Source organism: Lactuca virosa, chromosome 3, assembly GCF_052849685.1.
Source record: "Lactuca virosa cultivar CGN04683 chromosome 3, Lactuca_virosa_CGN04683_v6, whole genome shotgun sequence".
Classification (NCBI taxonomy): domain Eukaryota; kingdom Viridiplantae; phylum Streptophyta; class Magnoliopsida; order Asterales; family Asteraceae; genus Lactuca; species Lactuca virosa.
In genome coordinates this window covers 62,783,338-62,800,269 of record NC_136428.1, presented here as the reverse complement: position 1 = coordinate 62,800,269, position 16,932 = coordinate 62,783,338, and the positions used below count along the sequence as shown (strand labels likewise).

The 16,932-nt window shown below is 33.9% G+C and overlaps 1 protein-coding gene and 1 long non-coding RNA gene across 8 annotated transcripts; one reads left to right on the top strand and one right to left on the bottom strand.

The window, feature by feature from the left end:
• The first annotated feature begins 840 nt into the window (after window positions 1-840).
• Window positions 841-3,864, top strand: LOC145165849 (uncharacterized). 6 transcript variants are annotated; one of them, XR_013740207.1, is made up of 4 exons: window positions 841-1,265; window positions 1,366-1,460; window positions 1,571-2,567; window positions 3,326-3,864. It is a non-coding gene; the product is annotated as an uncharacterized LOC145165849 (long non-coding RNA). The 6 variants fall into 6 exon arrangements; XR_013740208.1 differs by having other exon boundaries at window positions 1,366-1,486; XR_013740211.1 differs by having other exon boundaries at window positions 1,366-1,678; window positions 2,435-2,567.
• Window positions 3,865-7,689: 3,825 nt separating this feature from the next.
• Window positions 7,690-11,997, bottom strand: LOC145165848 (uncharacterized). 2 transcript variants are annotated; one of them, XM_079084755.1, is made up of 10 exons: window positions 11,795-11,997; window positions 11,516-11,553; window positions 10,549-11,262; window positions 9,546-10,435; window positions 9,239-9,434; window positions 8,943-9,164; window positions 8,691-8,864; window positions 8,448-8,618; window positions 8,249-8,362; window positions 7,690-8,183 (listed from the first exon to the last, which is right to left on the bottom strand). In XM_079084755.1, exons 3-10 carry the CDS (start codon window positions 11,200-11,202, stop codon window positions 7,836-7,838), a joined length of 2,769 nt encoding a protein of 922 aa, XP_078940881.1. In that variant the 5' UTR covers window positions 11,203-11,262; window positions 11,516-11,553; window positions 11,795-11,997; the 3' UTR covers window positions 7,690-7,835. The 2 variants fall into 2 exon arrangements, with proteins under 2 accessions (XP_078940881.1, XP_078940880.1); XM_079084754.1 differs by lacking the exon at window positions 11,516-11,553.
• Window positions 11,998-16,932: the final 4,935 nt, after the last annotated feature.

Genomic DNA, 16,932 nt, shown 5'->3' with positions numbered 1-16,932 from the left:
TCTTGTCTTCTACATTATTGTCATGATGGAGCACGAGATTATGGAAGTAAATAAGAAAATGCCAGTGGTAAAATTGAGTACATCTTAAATGTAATGTTAGAATCATGCATCCCTAATTACCATTTTGCACAATATTAAATGAAACTCAATCCCAATTTGGCTCCAATCCTTCAACAAAAAAAGTGTGAAATTTACAATATTTGAACATAATTACTTATTGAGCAGAATAACCTGTAGTCAAGCTATTCATAATATCACCACAAAGAAACTACAAAATAAAGAAGAAAAAAATTAAATAAATAATATTACCAACACAAAAATGTAACAAAACGCCTATAAATCATCTTTTATTTTTAGCATCTATTTACTTTTGAGTAAATTACACGAATCATCCCTCATGCAAGTGTGAAAATGCACGTTCAGTCCATATTTTCAAAAATTAACTCGGATCGTCCCTTATATTGTAAAAAGTTTCACGCTTCATCCCTTGTTAGTTTAAATTTACACGTTTCATCCCTTGAGAGACATAAAATGACTATAATGCCCTTTTTAATTTATTTTTCATTTATTTTTTACATTTTTGATTATTATTATTATTATTATTATATATATATATATATATATATATATATATATATATTAAAGTTATGAAAAATTTTAACAGTAAACTGCATTAGAAGTTGGCAGAATTGGTTCCTGTTTATTATGTGACAGAAGTGGTCCGCTTCTTTTATTGAATTACAGTTTGGTCCCTTAATAATGTAATTAATATATATATATAAATAAAAGTTTAGTGGGTTATGGATCCACCGCTCCTTTTTAGTTCCAGATCCTTCCCTTACTTGCTACGTGTTGTTTCCCTGTTTGCTGTCGGATTTAGTTTTCATTCTGTCTACGTTATCCTCTGCACCGATTCCTATTTTCCCAAAAACCCACCGCCTCCCATTCTTCAACTCCATCGAAATATCAAAGATGGTGGGCAGCAAGCCGATTTCTGATTCCGGTCGTTCTTTGGTTGTGCTATTCATCATCAGAAATCGATTAAGAGAGAGGCAAACAATATTTCCTCCAATCTCTATTCACCATGACCCATACAATCGAACGCTGCCGACTCCCCCTTATCAGATTCTCCCCACCGCCTCCCTTATCCGATATCTCCATCCGTGTCGAATCGGCCTCATTTCCTCTGCACTTTCTACTCCGTCGCAACAACGCAACGAGATGCACACAAAGATTGGTTGACTAAAGATCCACAATCGCTTGAGGTAAGGTCCTTCAACCCTATTTCTGTTTTTCTGATCTTCGTTTATTTCAATTTCTCTTTGTTGGTTTGGTTGTGGTGATTCTCGGCTAATGATTTTTTAGGGGCTCATAGATATGTCGACTTTTGGAAGCTTGAAAATGAGAATACTATGGGTCTTCAGTTAACATTCTTATGGTTTGGCTGAGCTGGGCACCAGGTGTTCACTGAAATGTCACAAAGAATGTTGGAAAATTTGATGTTGGAGTTGAATTCGATGACGTTGAAATCTTTATTTTTTTTAATATGTTGGTTTTTTGATCATTTCAGGGGAACAACAAATCCATGTTTATTCCTAACAAGCCCTTCACGTTCATCTCTTTCCTTGCTCCACCTCCTTCCAGTTTCTCCCCTTTCTCTGAGATTGTGCATCAATAGGTAACATTTTTATCAAACCCACTAGCGTTTTTTATTTGTGTATTTGCTCCATTTGCGTGTTTTTGTGGAGTTTTGCCTTGGCTGCTATAAATTAGGGCTTAAAAAGCTTGTAATTTGGAAATCAATCTGTTGACACTGTTGTATTTGACCGTGGATGACTGGATTGTATCCACAACCTTGTCATCTACATTTTCATTAAACAACTTCGTGTAATTTACACCTTCACCGTTGACTTAGTCAACCTAGGCGCCCTTCACGGTTGGTGAACCAAAATAAGTATATACTCTCGGGTTTAATTCAATCTTAATTTCCTTTCTTTTAGTTAGCGCCTTAGAGGTAATAGTTTTGTTAAGAAACTGATATGGATTGACCTCCTATGTCTCTTTTTCATCCCCCATTGATCTGTGTCGTTCAATCTGCTTTAGTGGAACTGAGGAATTAGATAAAATGATAATGTTAGCTGATTTCGATGTTGATATGAGGCGTTTGGCTAAGAAAACACATAAGGGTGAGTCATAGTTGGTGTAGTTTGAGCAGGATGATGGTATTTCTTTTGAGCTGTGTAGCCATTGCTAAATGTTTATGGGAAGATCACCTCCTCCTCATCACCTGTTCTTCAATGTCTGTTCTTGGACTTATGTCTGCCAAGTTTTTTGTTTATAAAATTCTCTCAAAGTTTTCTTTTCATGATTCTATATTATTAATTTTTTTACAAACTAAATAAATGTTAGATTGATAATTCTTTTTGGTGGTAAGAAAGCATCAACATAAGGGAGGCCTGAATCCATTGAGAGTCAGGGTATTAATTTACAGGAAGACTCGATTATCATGAAGTAACTAGATCTTCTAGAATGCTCTGTTTACAGTGGTTGCGGTTCTGTTCTTCAAGGTATTTTTTCAATCTTATATGTGAAACTCTTCTTCCTAAGGAACATTCTTCATTATTTCTATTGAAGTACGAGAAGGTTTTACTCTTACAATCTAACATGTAAGTTTTTGATAATGTTTGAGTTCATTATGAGAACGATAAATTGGATTTTTGAATACTCATTTGTATATGAAATCACATGTTAAATACCTACCTTTATATCTAGATATGATTTATTGAACATGTTTGATTGGTTTATACAATCATTTTCCTGGAGACTAGGTTTAAAAACTTTCATTTACTCTCTATTTTATTCGTTTGTTTATTGATGACACATTTATTTATAGAATATAAATTTTATTTTTATCCTCTTACCTATTATCCGAATATACAAGAATTATTGGTTTTGCTTTTTTGGGTCTTAGAATTTGATTTAGTATTTGGTTTAATTAAATATGCAAATTATAAAATTATGTATTCATTTATAATGCTATGCGTAATAATGTCCTTTTGATAAATAATTACAAATTTAAATTGTTAAAATGAGTATTGAAACCTAGACATGAATATCATATTAATATATAAGTTATATTCACAAATTAGAAAAACCTTTTATAAAATTAAAACAGTAAACAAACTATGATATTTGAAGTGATAATACTTGCTGCTATTACTATTTTCATTTAGGAATATTAAAGATTTTTATTTTGGGATTTAAATTGTGTTTTTTCATTATAATAATCAAAAAATCTGTGATTTTTGGGTGACAATTCTTTAAGAGAGTTCTTAGAGCCTATGCTACAAAGCTTGTCATGAAGCTGTCTTAAGGTGGTTTGGGGATTGTTGCAGCTGCGACGGGTATGGATGGACACATGAAGGTATAATTAACTAATTTTTTTAATCAGTTTAAATTGTTGCTTTCTGTTTTTTATGCTATTATGCTAATGTTATATGTCTCTAGATAAAGACATCTGGTATAGTTGAAAGTCTAATGTGCTATATAGCCTTGCTGCTACGTACGTTGACCTTGACTTGACAGATTCATCCAATTGAACCCAAACTCAAAGGAGGACCACAAGCTCGGGGCTCGACGAAAGAGAATAGCAACATACTTTATCTGGTATAGTTGAAAGTCTAATGTGCTACAACATATTTGTGTATTTGTAAATGGGCGAAACGTAGACAATAGCAACATACTTTACTGTAGCTACCAATTAGAACATTGTACTATACTTCCAAACAAAAACGACACCTTCCCACCCCGCAACGCGGGGTCACCTTTCTAGTTATTATTATTATTATTATTATTATCAGGAAATTTCTCTCTCTCTCTCTCTCACACACACACACACACACACACACACACACACACACACACACACACACACACACACACACACACCTGTTGAAGAACACTTGATCACCACCACCACACAGGAAATCTACGCCACCACCGGAAATATGCAAAACCACCACCTGCAAGCTAGCACCAGTCGACATTTTGTCTACCTCTAGCAACCACCGTCACTAACCATCGTCAAACCACCACCATTAACCAGTGACATCAAATCCAAATGAAATTCAAATCTCAAATAAATCAAAATCAAAAGAAAACCTAGAAATCAAACCTTAAACTTAAATTCGAAAATCAAACCAGAAACAAAACATTCAAATCTATTGAAACCATCACACTTAACCACCACCATAACCGATCATCTGCTCCACTACTGGAAATGGAGCACCACCGCCACCCCTTGCCCTTTACCCTCACCTCACCAGTTGTACGATGTTCATTGTCATCCCCATCACAGTCGACACAATCAAACTTTACACCACCTGTCACAACCATTCGACAGTCCGCACCCTCCTTCATTCATCAAAGCTAATTCAAACACTAAGATCCAGTTAATGTAGCGGTCATAAGAGAGCATATTCCTCCAATATTATTCATCAAGTTTTGAAACCCTATTAAATAATCAACTTCTGGAAATCCGATTGAAGCATCGAAAACAAAATAAGGGATGTCGATTTGGGATTTTTATAAAACCAAAACCTTCGAATCTATTTAAACCATCATTTTTAGTATGAAATCGAGAAGGAGATGGGCAACGATGATGCACCAGGAACCTGCAAATCTTGTTTCGGAATGAGTGTCTTAGATAAATTCGGTTTTAGATGATGAAGGTTTCCAGATCAGAATCTGGAATCGGATGGTTGTCGGAGGTGGAAGTAGAACCTTCGGTTTCATGATCTCACCGGAGTGGCTTCAGGGCTGCCGATGAACATATTAGGCGGTGGTGGTGAAAGGTTCAGGTTCGTCGGAGGGGGATGTTTTTTGATCGATCGAGTTGAAGACGAATGGGTATGAATGAGAGGGATACGAATCTGGGGAAAGGGAGGGATGGGTGGGTTTGTGTCGATATATTTTTTTTCTTTTTAATTTAAAAATGATAAATAAATAAATAAAATTGAAAAAGAAATTATTAAGGGTAAAATAATCATTTTATGTCTGTAGGGACGGTGAGAGTGAAAAAAAATTATTCAGGGACTATCCGAGTCAATTTTTGAAAATAGGGACTGAACGTGTATTTTGACACTTGTACGAGGGACGATTGGTGTAATTTACTCTTTACTTTTTTTCTTTATTAAAGTGTTGTACTTTGAAAGTAGAATGTTATAGTTCCTGATTTGGATGCTATGATCATTTTCAATATCTGTTGATGTTTCAGTTTTGGGAGTAGGGTTTTCATCAGGATATTTTTAATATGAAAATGAAAAGGTTTGACGATTATAGTAGATATTATATTATTTGGTCTCTACAGCAGCCAAAGTCATTGCTCTTATACAGGGCCGGTCCAAGCAAATCTGAGGAGGCCCGGGGCAAATGCAAAAAAAGGCCCTTCATGTTAATACTAGCATTAGCATATGGATTTACTAAGTTTGCGAAGAATCATAGTAATGTTCTTTCACAGGATATAACTCTCTAGAAAATATGTAGCCATATACATGTAAAACCCCTTTCAAAACACTTGCCAAGCATCTTCACTTTTATTGATAAGTTGATTCAGATGTATCTATGTATATGACCTGTAACTTTTGCAAATAGCAAGAATACATAAAGACAAGTATGCCTATAATCGAATAACTTATTACGAATCTTCTTGCACTGTGCAACAAGATTAAAGAAATTAAACAGTTGTAATGAAAATAATAGAAGCAAAAGGTAAGGAAGCCGCATTAACGTAAATTACATCTTTTTTTAATTGCTACAGTACCTAAATTGATCTAGTCTTAAAGAGGCAAAAAAACAAATAAACATAGACACCCTTGTTGGTGTAAATTTCATAACAAAATCCGTAATACTGTTTTCGAATCCAAAACTTGTACCTCAGGGAGAATTTCACCGACTTCAATTATAATTATATTTTTGTAATTTTCTTTGAATAAATATTAGAACCTAAAATTCTTAATATAATTAATTAACTCAGACACATTATCGATCTCTATTTTTTCTGGTTTAACAAAAATGAATCCATGGAAAAAACTCCAAAATAACAATGAAGTTAATTGAATCAAATAACCCATCAAAAATCATAAAGATCAAATAAATAATCCCAAAACATTAAATAAAAAATTCACTAAAATCAAGAAAAGATGGAAACCAAGTACAATCACCATAACATGTGCTTCTTTCCTATGAATACCCTACAAAATGGAGCTAAACGGATGATCATAATAACATAAACACAATGGTTTCTAAATCCATTCAGAAGCATTTAATAGCTCAAAATTAAAAAATCAACAGTTAATCAACTCAGAAAAAATAAAAAGTATAAGAAAAGAGGTGTTTAAGTTCGCTTCTCATGATCGATGGATGAAACATAATTGTTTTCGGACGTTAAAGATGAGGATTTGCTGTTTTCAGTCTGCTAATTGCTATGAATGAAAAATAAGGAATATTTTTAAGGTTGCAAGCGACCCCTCGTTTACCACTTTACCTCTGGAATACAAGAACAGTAATAATAACGAGAGAGGTTCGAACACAGGCATCTTCTCGTGGATTAAAATTGCCATTCGATTGAACCATCTCAACTAGAATCAGTTTGTGGTTTTTGTTGCATATTATAAGTTATATCCTCTAAACCTATATATATATATATATATATATATATATATATATATATATATATATATATATATATATATATATATATATATATTGATAGTAAATTTTGGGGGCCCCAAGATTTGGCGAGGCCCGGGCGGTCGCCCAGCATGCCCACCCTCTTGGGCCGGCCCTGCTCTTATAAGTACACTGAAGGCTTATTGTAAATGGAAGAAAAGGCTACCTCAATGATTTCGTTAATTCCTATCTTATTTTGTCTTGCATTTTGAGGATCGTTTTGTTTTTTGCAGTGTTGGGTAAAAATGCTGAAAGTAGTCAAAGTGGTAATTGATCACGCATTCTCAAAAGACAATAGTACCAATTAATCAGCTCAAATCAGTTTCCTAGAGTAATACTTTTCTCTTGGTTGATTATGTTGCCAAAAAGGACAAATGAGGAAGAGCATACCTGGTGCTTATTAGCGACTAAAATAACAAATCTGGTGAGAGACAAACGGGAGACTGAACAAGGACGATCCTGGGGAAGAAGGGCAGAGCGTAAAACTGTCAAGATTTCCTGCGTTTTAGGAGTAAAGGGCAAAATCGTCCATTTTTTTTAAGATTTTAAAATATATAAAAAAAAAGGATTATTAAATATTAAAAACTACTAAAAAAATAGGTTTTGGTCAAATACGATATTTTAAGAGATTAAGAACGAAATTCTCCCTTGAACTTTTGGTTGTAATGGACTATTTCCATGAACAATTTAGTTGATTTTTGGTGTTTTTGATTGTTTTAAATGGTTGGAAAAGAATATGAGTTACTTTGATAGGTTGTTTACATTTACTGGAAAATGGGTTAAAACCCATTAACCGAGAAATCAAAGTTTTGCCAGTTTTTTTATGTTAAAATCTCATATGAACATAGGTTACTAAAATTCTGTTATTATGTTTATCTTTTCTTGGAATAGACCTCCCTTATAGATTATAGATGATCTTTACTGCTAGGACAAGCACGTAGTGACACAATCAAACAAGAGTTTCTAGTGGTAATAAGGATTGTATTTCAAAAGAAATGCAAGAAAACTTATTCTGATACAAACATCTCTCATGCTATATAACCAAAAAAAAAACAAGATAAAAGCAGTATCCTTAACTAAACTTTTAAAGAAAAAAATGTCACAATCTATTCACCATCTTTCCATACTTCACGAAGGAGTTGATATCTGGCAATACTCCTTCCACCCTTGGGGACCCACTGAGGTCCTTTGGAACTTGAGGAAACCCTGGAACTGTCTGTAATGATTGAGGTCAAAGGTGAGTCAAGCTCATCAAGCTCATCATCACTTGTGTATGATTTCTTCAGCACCGACACGGATGATGAGCTTCTCCTTAAAGATTGGGCTCCTTCCATGTTGATTACACCAGAAAGTGAATGCGATGGAGGTGGTGTATAAGTTGATGAAGGTGCAATGCATGGGAAGTGTATCTGGGAGTGGGACCCATCAAAAGCCTCGATTTCCTCATCCTGTATCTGTTCAAAAAATATTTGAGAAAAAAAACCAAGGGCAAATTCGTAATAATGCATATATTACCAACCTCTGCATCAAGGGCCTGAATAAGGGAATTGGGAATTGGGTTAGGAGAAAACTCATCTGGCACAAAACTGCAAACAACCCTTCTGATCAATGGAGTAGAAAATGTTGGGCAAACCTAAAAAATAAAAAAATAAAAAGAATCTATAAGACATTATTAGGCTAAAAACGAGTAAATAATCAAATCAAATGAATTTAAGTACCTCCTTCCTTATGGACTTATCTCCAAGCATTTCAAAAGGAAGCATCATGAGGTCACTCAATGCATGAAGTAATCGAAAAGCCTTAAAATTCGTATCATCATTTTCTTCTTCATGAGAGTCGTTATCCTCAATACCAAACAGATCCGTTAGCCATCTAGACCATGTCCCAATCTAGTAACATAGATAACACACCATTCATAGTTAGGTCTAAACTTTGACTTTCAAGGTCAAACGTAAACTCACAGTATTTTTCAATTGAGCACCAGCTCCAAAGCTTGATCTTCCAGCAGGAATAGGTAGGACCCGCAAGTCACCAATGGGGTCAGATAACGGATCTGTAGGCATATCTTCTTCTGATTCACGAAGAATTGCATTAAACATTGCAACATCCAATCTACCCACCAACTGCTCCATCACCTAAAACCAAACCAACATTGGAAATGTGAAAATTTACGATTTTACCCCTCTTTGAAGTAAATGTTAGTTAAATCATACCAATCTTGGCAACACGGGTAAGCAACCACATTCATGGCCTCCAGCTCGTGTAGGACATAATCTTTCACAAGTATCTTTGAAAGCTTTCTTCCATAGCTCAACAGATAAGTTCCCTTGTTGATTACCCAAACCGTTTTTACTTCCAGATGTTTTCTTTGAACTCAAACCCATCATTTTTCCGGTTGCATTTGTGGAGGATGCTTGCATATGTGGAGTCAAAGTCTGCAGATAGTCAAGTCAAACCAAAGTCAACCAAAAGAGCTATACATATAACATAATTACAGGGTGAATGCTACCTGCCACCAAACGGACTCAACGATTCTTGAAAACATCCAAGCTTCAACCTTTTCTAATGCAACAATGAATGTTTGTGGGTCCCGCCAGTTATCAGGTACTTTGATTGAACCATGTTTGTTTTTGGATTGAGAATCTCCAACACTCTGGGAGACAATCCCCCTCAACATGACTGAATTTGACAACCAGAAAGTTAACCTGCAGAATGAAGCACACCAAATCTTGAAAATTTTATCTTTTTTTTTTTTTTAAAAAAAAAAAGTTGGTTAGATGTGTGTAGTGGAAGTCTCAACTCCCATTAACACGAACCTTGGAACATCATTTCCACATGATTTGGAAACCAAAACTAGTCCAGAGACAATAGCTTTAGCTGCATTTACTCTTCTTTCTTGTAAATTTTGTTTGCAAGAATGTAAATAGAATCTAGAGAGACGTCTGGCAGGAGCATGTACTTTGTTAGTGGAACTCCCGTGTTCAGCCACTATGGAATAAAGTCCAGCCTCAATAGCTGCAGTTTCCCTAAGTTCTTCTTCAAGCATCTCTATTCTTGACCTTTCTTCACTTTTTGAAACCCCACTTGACTCACTCTTTACACCTTTATCTTTATCTCTATTTGGGCTAGCAGGAGGAATTCCATTTCCAGAAATCCCACCGGATTTCGGTATCTGAACAGACTTCAAATGCTTCAGTTTATTACTTCCCTGCCCTTGCCCTTGCCCTTGTCCTTGTCCTCCAGGTGTTTTTCTACTAGACACAAGAGTGTTGCTTCTTAACTTATCTTGCTTTCTTGAAGCTAAAAACTTACCAACAAGATTGTCTTCTGAGAATTGCTTTTTCTCTTCACCCTGCCCACTTTCTGGTTCACTCATATCCTCTTTAGTAGCTTCAGAGTTTCCACTTTGTTCATGCAAAGATGCAACTTTACTAACAGAATTGGTAATAACAGGAGGTGGATTGCCTTCTTTATCTTCTTGAACCCCATGGCTTCCATTTTTAGGTTCCAAGATTCTCATGCGAGTCTTGGGCTCTCCTGTCTTATTTTGAGAACCCATGGTTGAAAAAGATGATTGAAGAAATGGGGAAGCAGGTTCTTTTCTAACTGAAGTCATACTCCTTTCAGGATGCTTTGAAGTTGATTCCATTCCCAAGGGAAGAACAGGGTGCTTTCCATTACCTTGTTTCGTGCCCTCCATGGAATCCTGCATTCCAACCTCAGTTACTTATGGAACTGGCAATAGTGCAACAACTTCAGTTTGATAAAGATATCATATCAAGCATATAAATGGAAGAAAAATATAGTGCACAAGGGTACCTTGTTATTTTGGTATGATGAATGTTTAGAATCATCATCAGCATCATCATCATCGTCATCATCGTCTGTGAAAGAAGCGATTCCAAGTTCTCCATCATTTGTTACTTCTGAAGCAGACTCTTGCCCATACTTCTCCATTGATGATTGCTTTGATAAGCTACTTTTACTTGATGAATTAGTCTCGTCTTTGTCATTTGATTGTATATTAAGAAACAAAACCGGTTGTGCTACAGATTTAGAACTCTTTTTAGAGCTGATTGGGACACTAACACTCAAAATGTTTTCAATGATCCCATAATCACCAAGGTTAACTATAGCTGACCCTAAAAGTTGATCTTTATTTGGCTTATCTTTTCGAGGCTCATACAAGTGGAACTCCAGACAATTCTTTTGAAACTTATCGCGATCCCTTTTATCTCTACGTAAGGTTAATGGAAGTATGAAAGATTGATTGAACTCGATTTTGGAATCTATAAGAGTGGGGGAAAGATAACCAGACATTTGATCACCATTTTCCCATACTAGTGATAGACATTGACTTGGATCAAGAAATTGTACTGGTGAAGACCAAGGCTTAATCTCTTGTACATGAACAAGATAGTTTACTTGAATTGATCCATCTTTTCTGTGCTTAGACCTCAACCCCAGAACCATGGTTTTAAGATTCTGTCAAATTGCCCTTTGTGGGGGGTATTGTTAGAAATCACAATGCATCTACAAAAACAAAATTCCAATCACTATCACAAGCATAAGAATCGGAAAATAGATTAGGACATTAGGTATACATTTCTTTCAAGCAAATATGCAAACACTTGATATGCATCAGAAAGAAGGGATTATCTTTGCCAATTTGAGCGTATGGATCTTTATAAAACGGCAAGCGATGGGAAAATAAAGCCAAAACTAAATTGGAAAGGGGGAGAAAAAGTTCGTTATGGTAAAGTAAGTTTAATTTTTGAGCAGTTACCTCGATAATTACAAAAATTTAGCAAAACCATTTGAAATCTGCATATACATCGGGAATATGAAATTAAATCGGAGTAATGAATAAGAAACTGAGAGCAAAACAGATGAACTTCATTTCAGCTCAAAAGGGTTAAACTATACATGCAATGTAATTAAAACAGAACATACACGTCAAATCCACATCCGTATGACCACATAATGGAGGAAACAGCTATACAGAAACATAATTAAACATCAGAAATAAGGCGTCAACAAACTAGAATGATGGGTGAAAAATTACCAAATGTTATTATGGGTCTTGTGAGATTTTGTTTGTTGTTCCTTCAAATCCTTTCCTGCAATCTTGTTTGAACTCGTTTTTTTTTTTTTTTTGAATTTGTAATCTGATTTATGCTTTACTTCAGCTTGATGTTTGGTTGAGTGAGATGAAGATGCGGTGGAGAAAGAGAAATAAGAAAGAAAGTCTTCAACTTTCAAAACTCATTTCTCTACACGACTTAAGGCTCGTCAATCCCATCAACAGTAATAGTAAAAAAATAAAGATTCTTTTTACGGGTATATACAATAGTTACATATCGGTTTATTTAAAGAAAATTAAATATACATTAGGAGTTTGAGTTTATAAATAAAAAATAAAAAAATATTGAAATATTGAAATTTAAATAAATAATTTAAATAATTAAATAAGGAAAATAATTGAGCTTTAGTTTACAAATTTAAAAATTAAAAAAAATTTACATTAATGAATTTGATATATATTTATTATTATATTTATTACAACAATGACATTTAAATATTATATGAAGTTTAATAAAATAAAAAAAAAATCGTAAAATGACATGTGAAAAAAAAAATTTAAAATAACATTTAGCAAAATAAATGAGAGTGTGACATGTGAAAAAAAAATATTTTATTAGAGTAGATTAAATATGATGATAAACGAATAATACTACCTAAGAATCTTGGGTTTTGTATAAAAAAATTAAGAAAATTATACGGTTCTCCCGTTTGAAAAAAATGATTCATTTACTTTTGAAATTAGGAAAATTAAGTAAACTAACCACTTTTATATTAGTCTTTATAAAAAATAACCAATTTGATTTTTTTTTTTCAAAATAACCATCTTATCCTGAATGGGTCATTCCAGAGACCATTTTGGACTATGTGGATTCGACCCAACCCATTCAACACATTTTGCAATGCCTATTGTCACGGTCTTGACTCTTCAAGCTCATCGGGCGGCACTTAGTTCTTAAACTAAGGCCCCGTTTGATAGTTTTTGTCCGGGAAAGTGCTGTCTGAGAAAGTGTTGTATGAGAAAGTTTTCTGACTGGAAAAGAAACCATGTTGTTTGATTGTACATCCGATTGACTGTACTGAATGATAAAAAATGACAATATTACCCTGCTGTTCACTGTGATGGATGAAGTTGCTGAATAATTATAAAAACATACAAATTGTCATACAAAATCAAAATTACATAATAATCATTTAAATTCAAAATAGATTGTCGATTAAGTTGTTTTTAGTTTTTTTTTTCAATTTAATTTTACGTTGTTATTCTTTCAAACAATTAATTTTTTTATAACTCAACATGTGATTCTTGACTCGGTTTATGTCCGATAGTGGTGGGATGGATGGATTTTTTCAAAATATATTAGGATGTTGGTAGTGTTGAAAAAAAATGAATTAAAAAAATTAACTAAAAGAAATTAATAATCCAATAAAATAATATTTCTTAATATATAAGTATTATATATTTATAAATAATATTTTTTAATATATAATAATCCATTAAAAAGAAATAAAAAAGAATTATTTAAAAGAAATTAATAATCTAATAAAATAATATTAATTAATACATAAATATTATATATTAAAATAATATTTATTAATGTATAATAATTAAATAAGAAAGAAATTAAAAGATTATTTAAAAGAAATTAATAATACAAGAAAGAAAGAGGGCAGAGTTTATGACACAATTGTCTTTCCAACCTATTTAGACAGAAAGATATGGTTTTGAAACTTTCTGGGAAAGACACATCTTACCGGGAAAGACCCATTTTTTATGCATATCAAACGGTCTTTCCGGTCCATTCAGCCAGAAAGATCTGTTTGGATCTGGAAAGATGTCTATCAAACGAGGCCTAAGTCAGCCTAGCTCGAAACACCAACACAGGAACAAGGAAAGGAAGAAAGCGACTCAACACTCGAAAGCTCTTTATTACTCTAGAGAACTCAACTGATTTACAAGGTGAGGAGAAATGAAATGGAAGAGCCATATATATACAAGAGACAAAAACTACTAGGAACTAAGGGACATTTTCTAGAATGTTTCTAGAAGATGTCTCTTCATGAGCCTTCCATGGAGTTTCTAGATATCTTCTAGAATCTTTCTAGAAAAGACTACTCTAGAGGTAAAATAATTAGAAAAACTATATAAATAAGGCAGATCGTTACATTCTCCCCCACCTATTTTCGTGACGTCCTCTTCACGCTTGCATCCCAGTGTCTCTTGATCTCGTCTTGAAATTGTCATAGTAAGTCTTCGGACTCCCAACTCGCCTCGTTATCGGGTAAATTCCTTTACTTGATTAAGTATTCTTTGAAGCTCGGCTCTCCCCGCTTTCGTATAGTTCGTTCCGAAAGTATCTCCTCAATCTCGCGGTCGAAAGACGTAACAAACGATGTTGGTGCACGCTTCGATATTCCTCGTTGGGGATCTTCTGAGTCTTCGTAACACGGCTTGAGCATGCTGACATGGAAAACCGGATGAATATTCAACTTGAGTGGGAGTTCAAGTCGGTACGAAACTTTTCCCACTCTTCCGATCACCTCGAATGGTCCTTCGTATCTTCGCACCAAGCCTTATGTACTTTCCTCAATGTCTTGAATTGTTGTGGCAGAAGTTTCACCATGACCCGTCTCCAACTTCGAATTCTACATGCCTTTTGTTCTTATCCACCCATTTCTTCATTTTCTTGGCTGCTTTGTCTAACGTCGTTCGAGCCATATATGTTTGCCCATGCCACTCCTTTGCCGACTTATAAGCAGCACGGCTACTTCCCTCACAAATTGCGGCTAAAGCATTCGGGGTCAAAGGTTGTCACCCGTGACAATCTTGAAGGGACTTTGACCCATGGCTTCACTTATTTGCATATTATAAGAGAATTAGGCTATATCAACAAGCCTAACCCAATCTCTTCGATTAGCACTCACATAGTATCACAAGTATAGCTCGAGTATGGCATTCGCTCTCTCCGTCTGTCCATCAGTTTGGGGATGAAAGCTAGTAGAGAAATTTAACTTCGTGCCCATTTGTTTGAACAACTCCGTAACTGGTAGTCATAACGGGTAAGTCTATGGATGATTTGATGAGAAGATAAAAACTATATAGTCGAAGTTTATTTGTTACTTTTCGCCTTAGTGGGAAAAGCGATATCGTGGGCCCATCAGTGATTTAACGATGACATTAAAGTGCTAGTCTTGGCCCGTACTGAATTGATGTGTTCAATTTGTAGTCTGATTTGATCATCATAAATCGAAAACCGAGAAACTAAAAGTTGAACTGTTAGTTTGATTCATTATCCATGACTCAGTTCACAATGATATCTTGTAGAAGCAAATGAGTAATTGATCACTTATCTAAGGGTTGACTTTTGATAAGATCAGAGTTTGGCAGTTGCTGTGGAATGCACGCTTTGTTGGTTATTCAAAAAGTATTTGACCAATAGTAGTTATTGACTTGTCCAAGTGGGAGACTGTTGGAAAGATGTGTCCAATGTCATAACTAATTTTTATAACTTTGGGAATAATAACAAAGTCCTCTTTGGGTTGCCCTCAAACACTAAAGTATCTAGAACTAATTTGAGAGATTGAGATAAATAGTTTATTAATTTATTACAAGTTAATAAATAATTTTGAAACTAGTTAAAATTAATTACAATTAATTTGGAATTAATTTAAAGGTACATGGGCTAAATAGTAATTGTTTAATAGTTGAAAAACAATAATATTTTGGAACTCCATTATGGTGGACGGTTCTGGAAGGCTTCCAGAATCTTTTAGATCGATGATAATGATAAGAATTTGAATCAGGATTAAATCTGATTATTTAATTAATTCAAATCATATTTATCCGCTAAATACCATAGTTATATAGAGACCCCTCTAGGCCTTAGAAAAACGGATTTTACTCTCCTCTAGATTGAGAAATCGGATTTCTCAACCTCTCTCCTCTCTTTCATAAAGTTCTAGTGTTTTTAGCCTTTTTAGGTGTGAGCCATTAGATACATTTTACTTTGGATGCTAGTCTTTCCAAAAGTAACAAGGGGTTCGATTTCTTCAAGTGTTCAAGAGAAAAAATCGATTTGTTAAGAGGTTAGTAAATGAATCATTTTCTATAGTTTATAATGCTACTTTTGAAAGTACGTTATCATAATAGTAAAACATAGATCTTAGGGTGCATGCACATTTAGGGTTTGTTATAAATGCTTTCGTTGCCTAATTTATATGTATAGATGTCTAGTAAACCCATCACAAAGTTCTTTACTTTAAAAGTTTAAATTGACATGATTGGTGTTTTTCATCTTTAAAAGCTTGTAATGTTTAATGTGCTTTTTCAAACAAATTGATTTTGGGGGTTTATAACACCTTTCCGTCGATAGAAAAAAATATATATTATAACCCTATTTTGGTTGATTGGAATGATGTAATTTGTTTATTGGGCTTTAATAGAAAAAATATATATTATAAGCCTATTTTGGTTGATAGAAAAAATATATATTATAAGCCTATTTTAGTTTTTAAGAAAGAACTCGGAAAAAAAATTTCGTTCCGAAGTATGAGCTTCTAGCTTTTAACTAAATCAAAAAACTTCAAATTCTAAAGATACTTCAAGTAGCCTTTAACAAAAAACTATTATATAATTTTGCAAATTGACTTAATTATTCTTTTTTTAAATCAATGATGTGAATTTAGATAAATCATTTTATGTAATTTTATATGTTTTAAAAATTTTCAACCACTTTGGAACGAATAGTCTGTATACAACTAAAAACTTTAGTTTCCAATTATTTTTGTCTAACTATAGCCAAAGTTGCAATGTAAATATAGCAACACCTAATAATCAATTTTTAAAGATATGCAAGTGCATGCCCTTCCAAGTTCCAACCTTATACATGCGCCCATGGGTTTATGTGGGAAATGATTGTCAATTCCCATGTTAGCATTGTCGATAAAGCTCCAAGCTACTATTTTATCAAAATCGAGATGTCATAAACAACCAACAAACATTGAGAAATTTCAATACTCATAGGAGTTTGAAAATTAAGAGATGATATTTGAATGTTGAGCAATTTAAAATTTTGACAGATGAATTGAAGGAATAATTCGAATACTTGCATTATCAAAAAA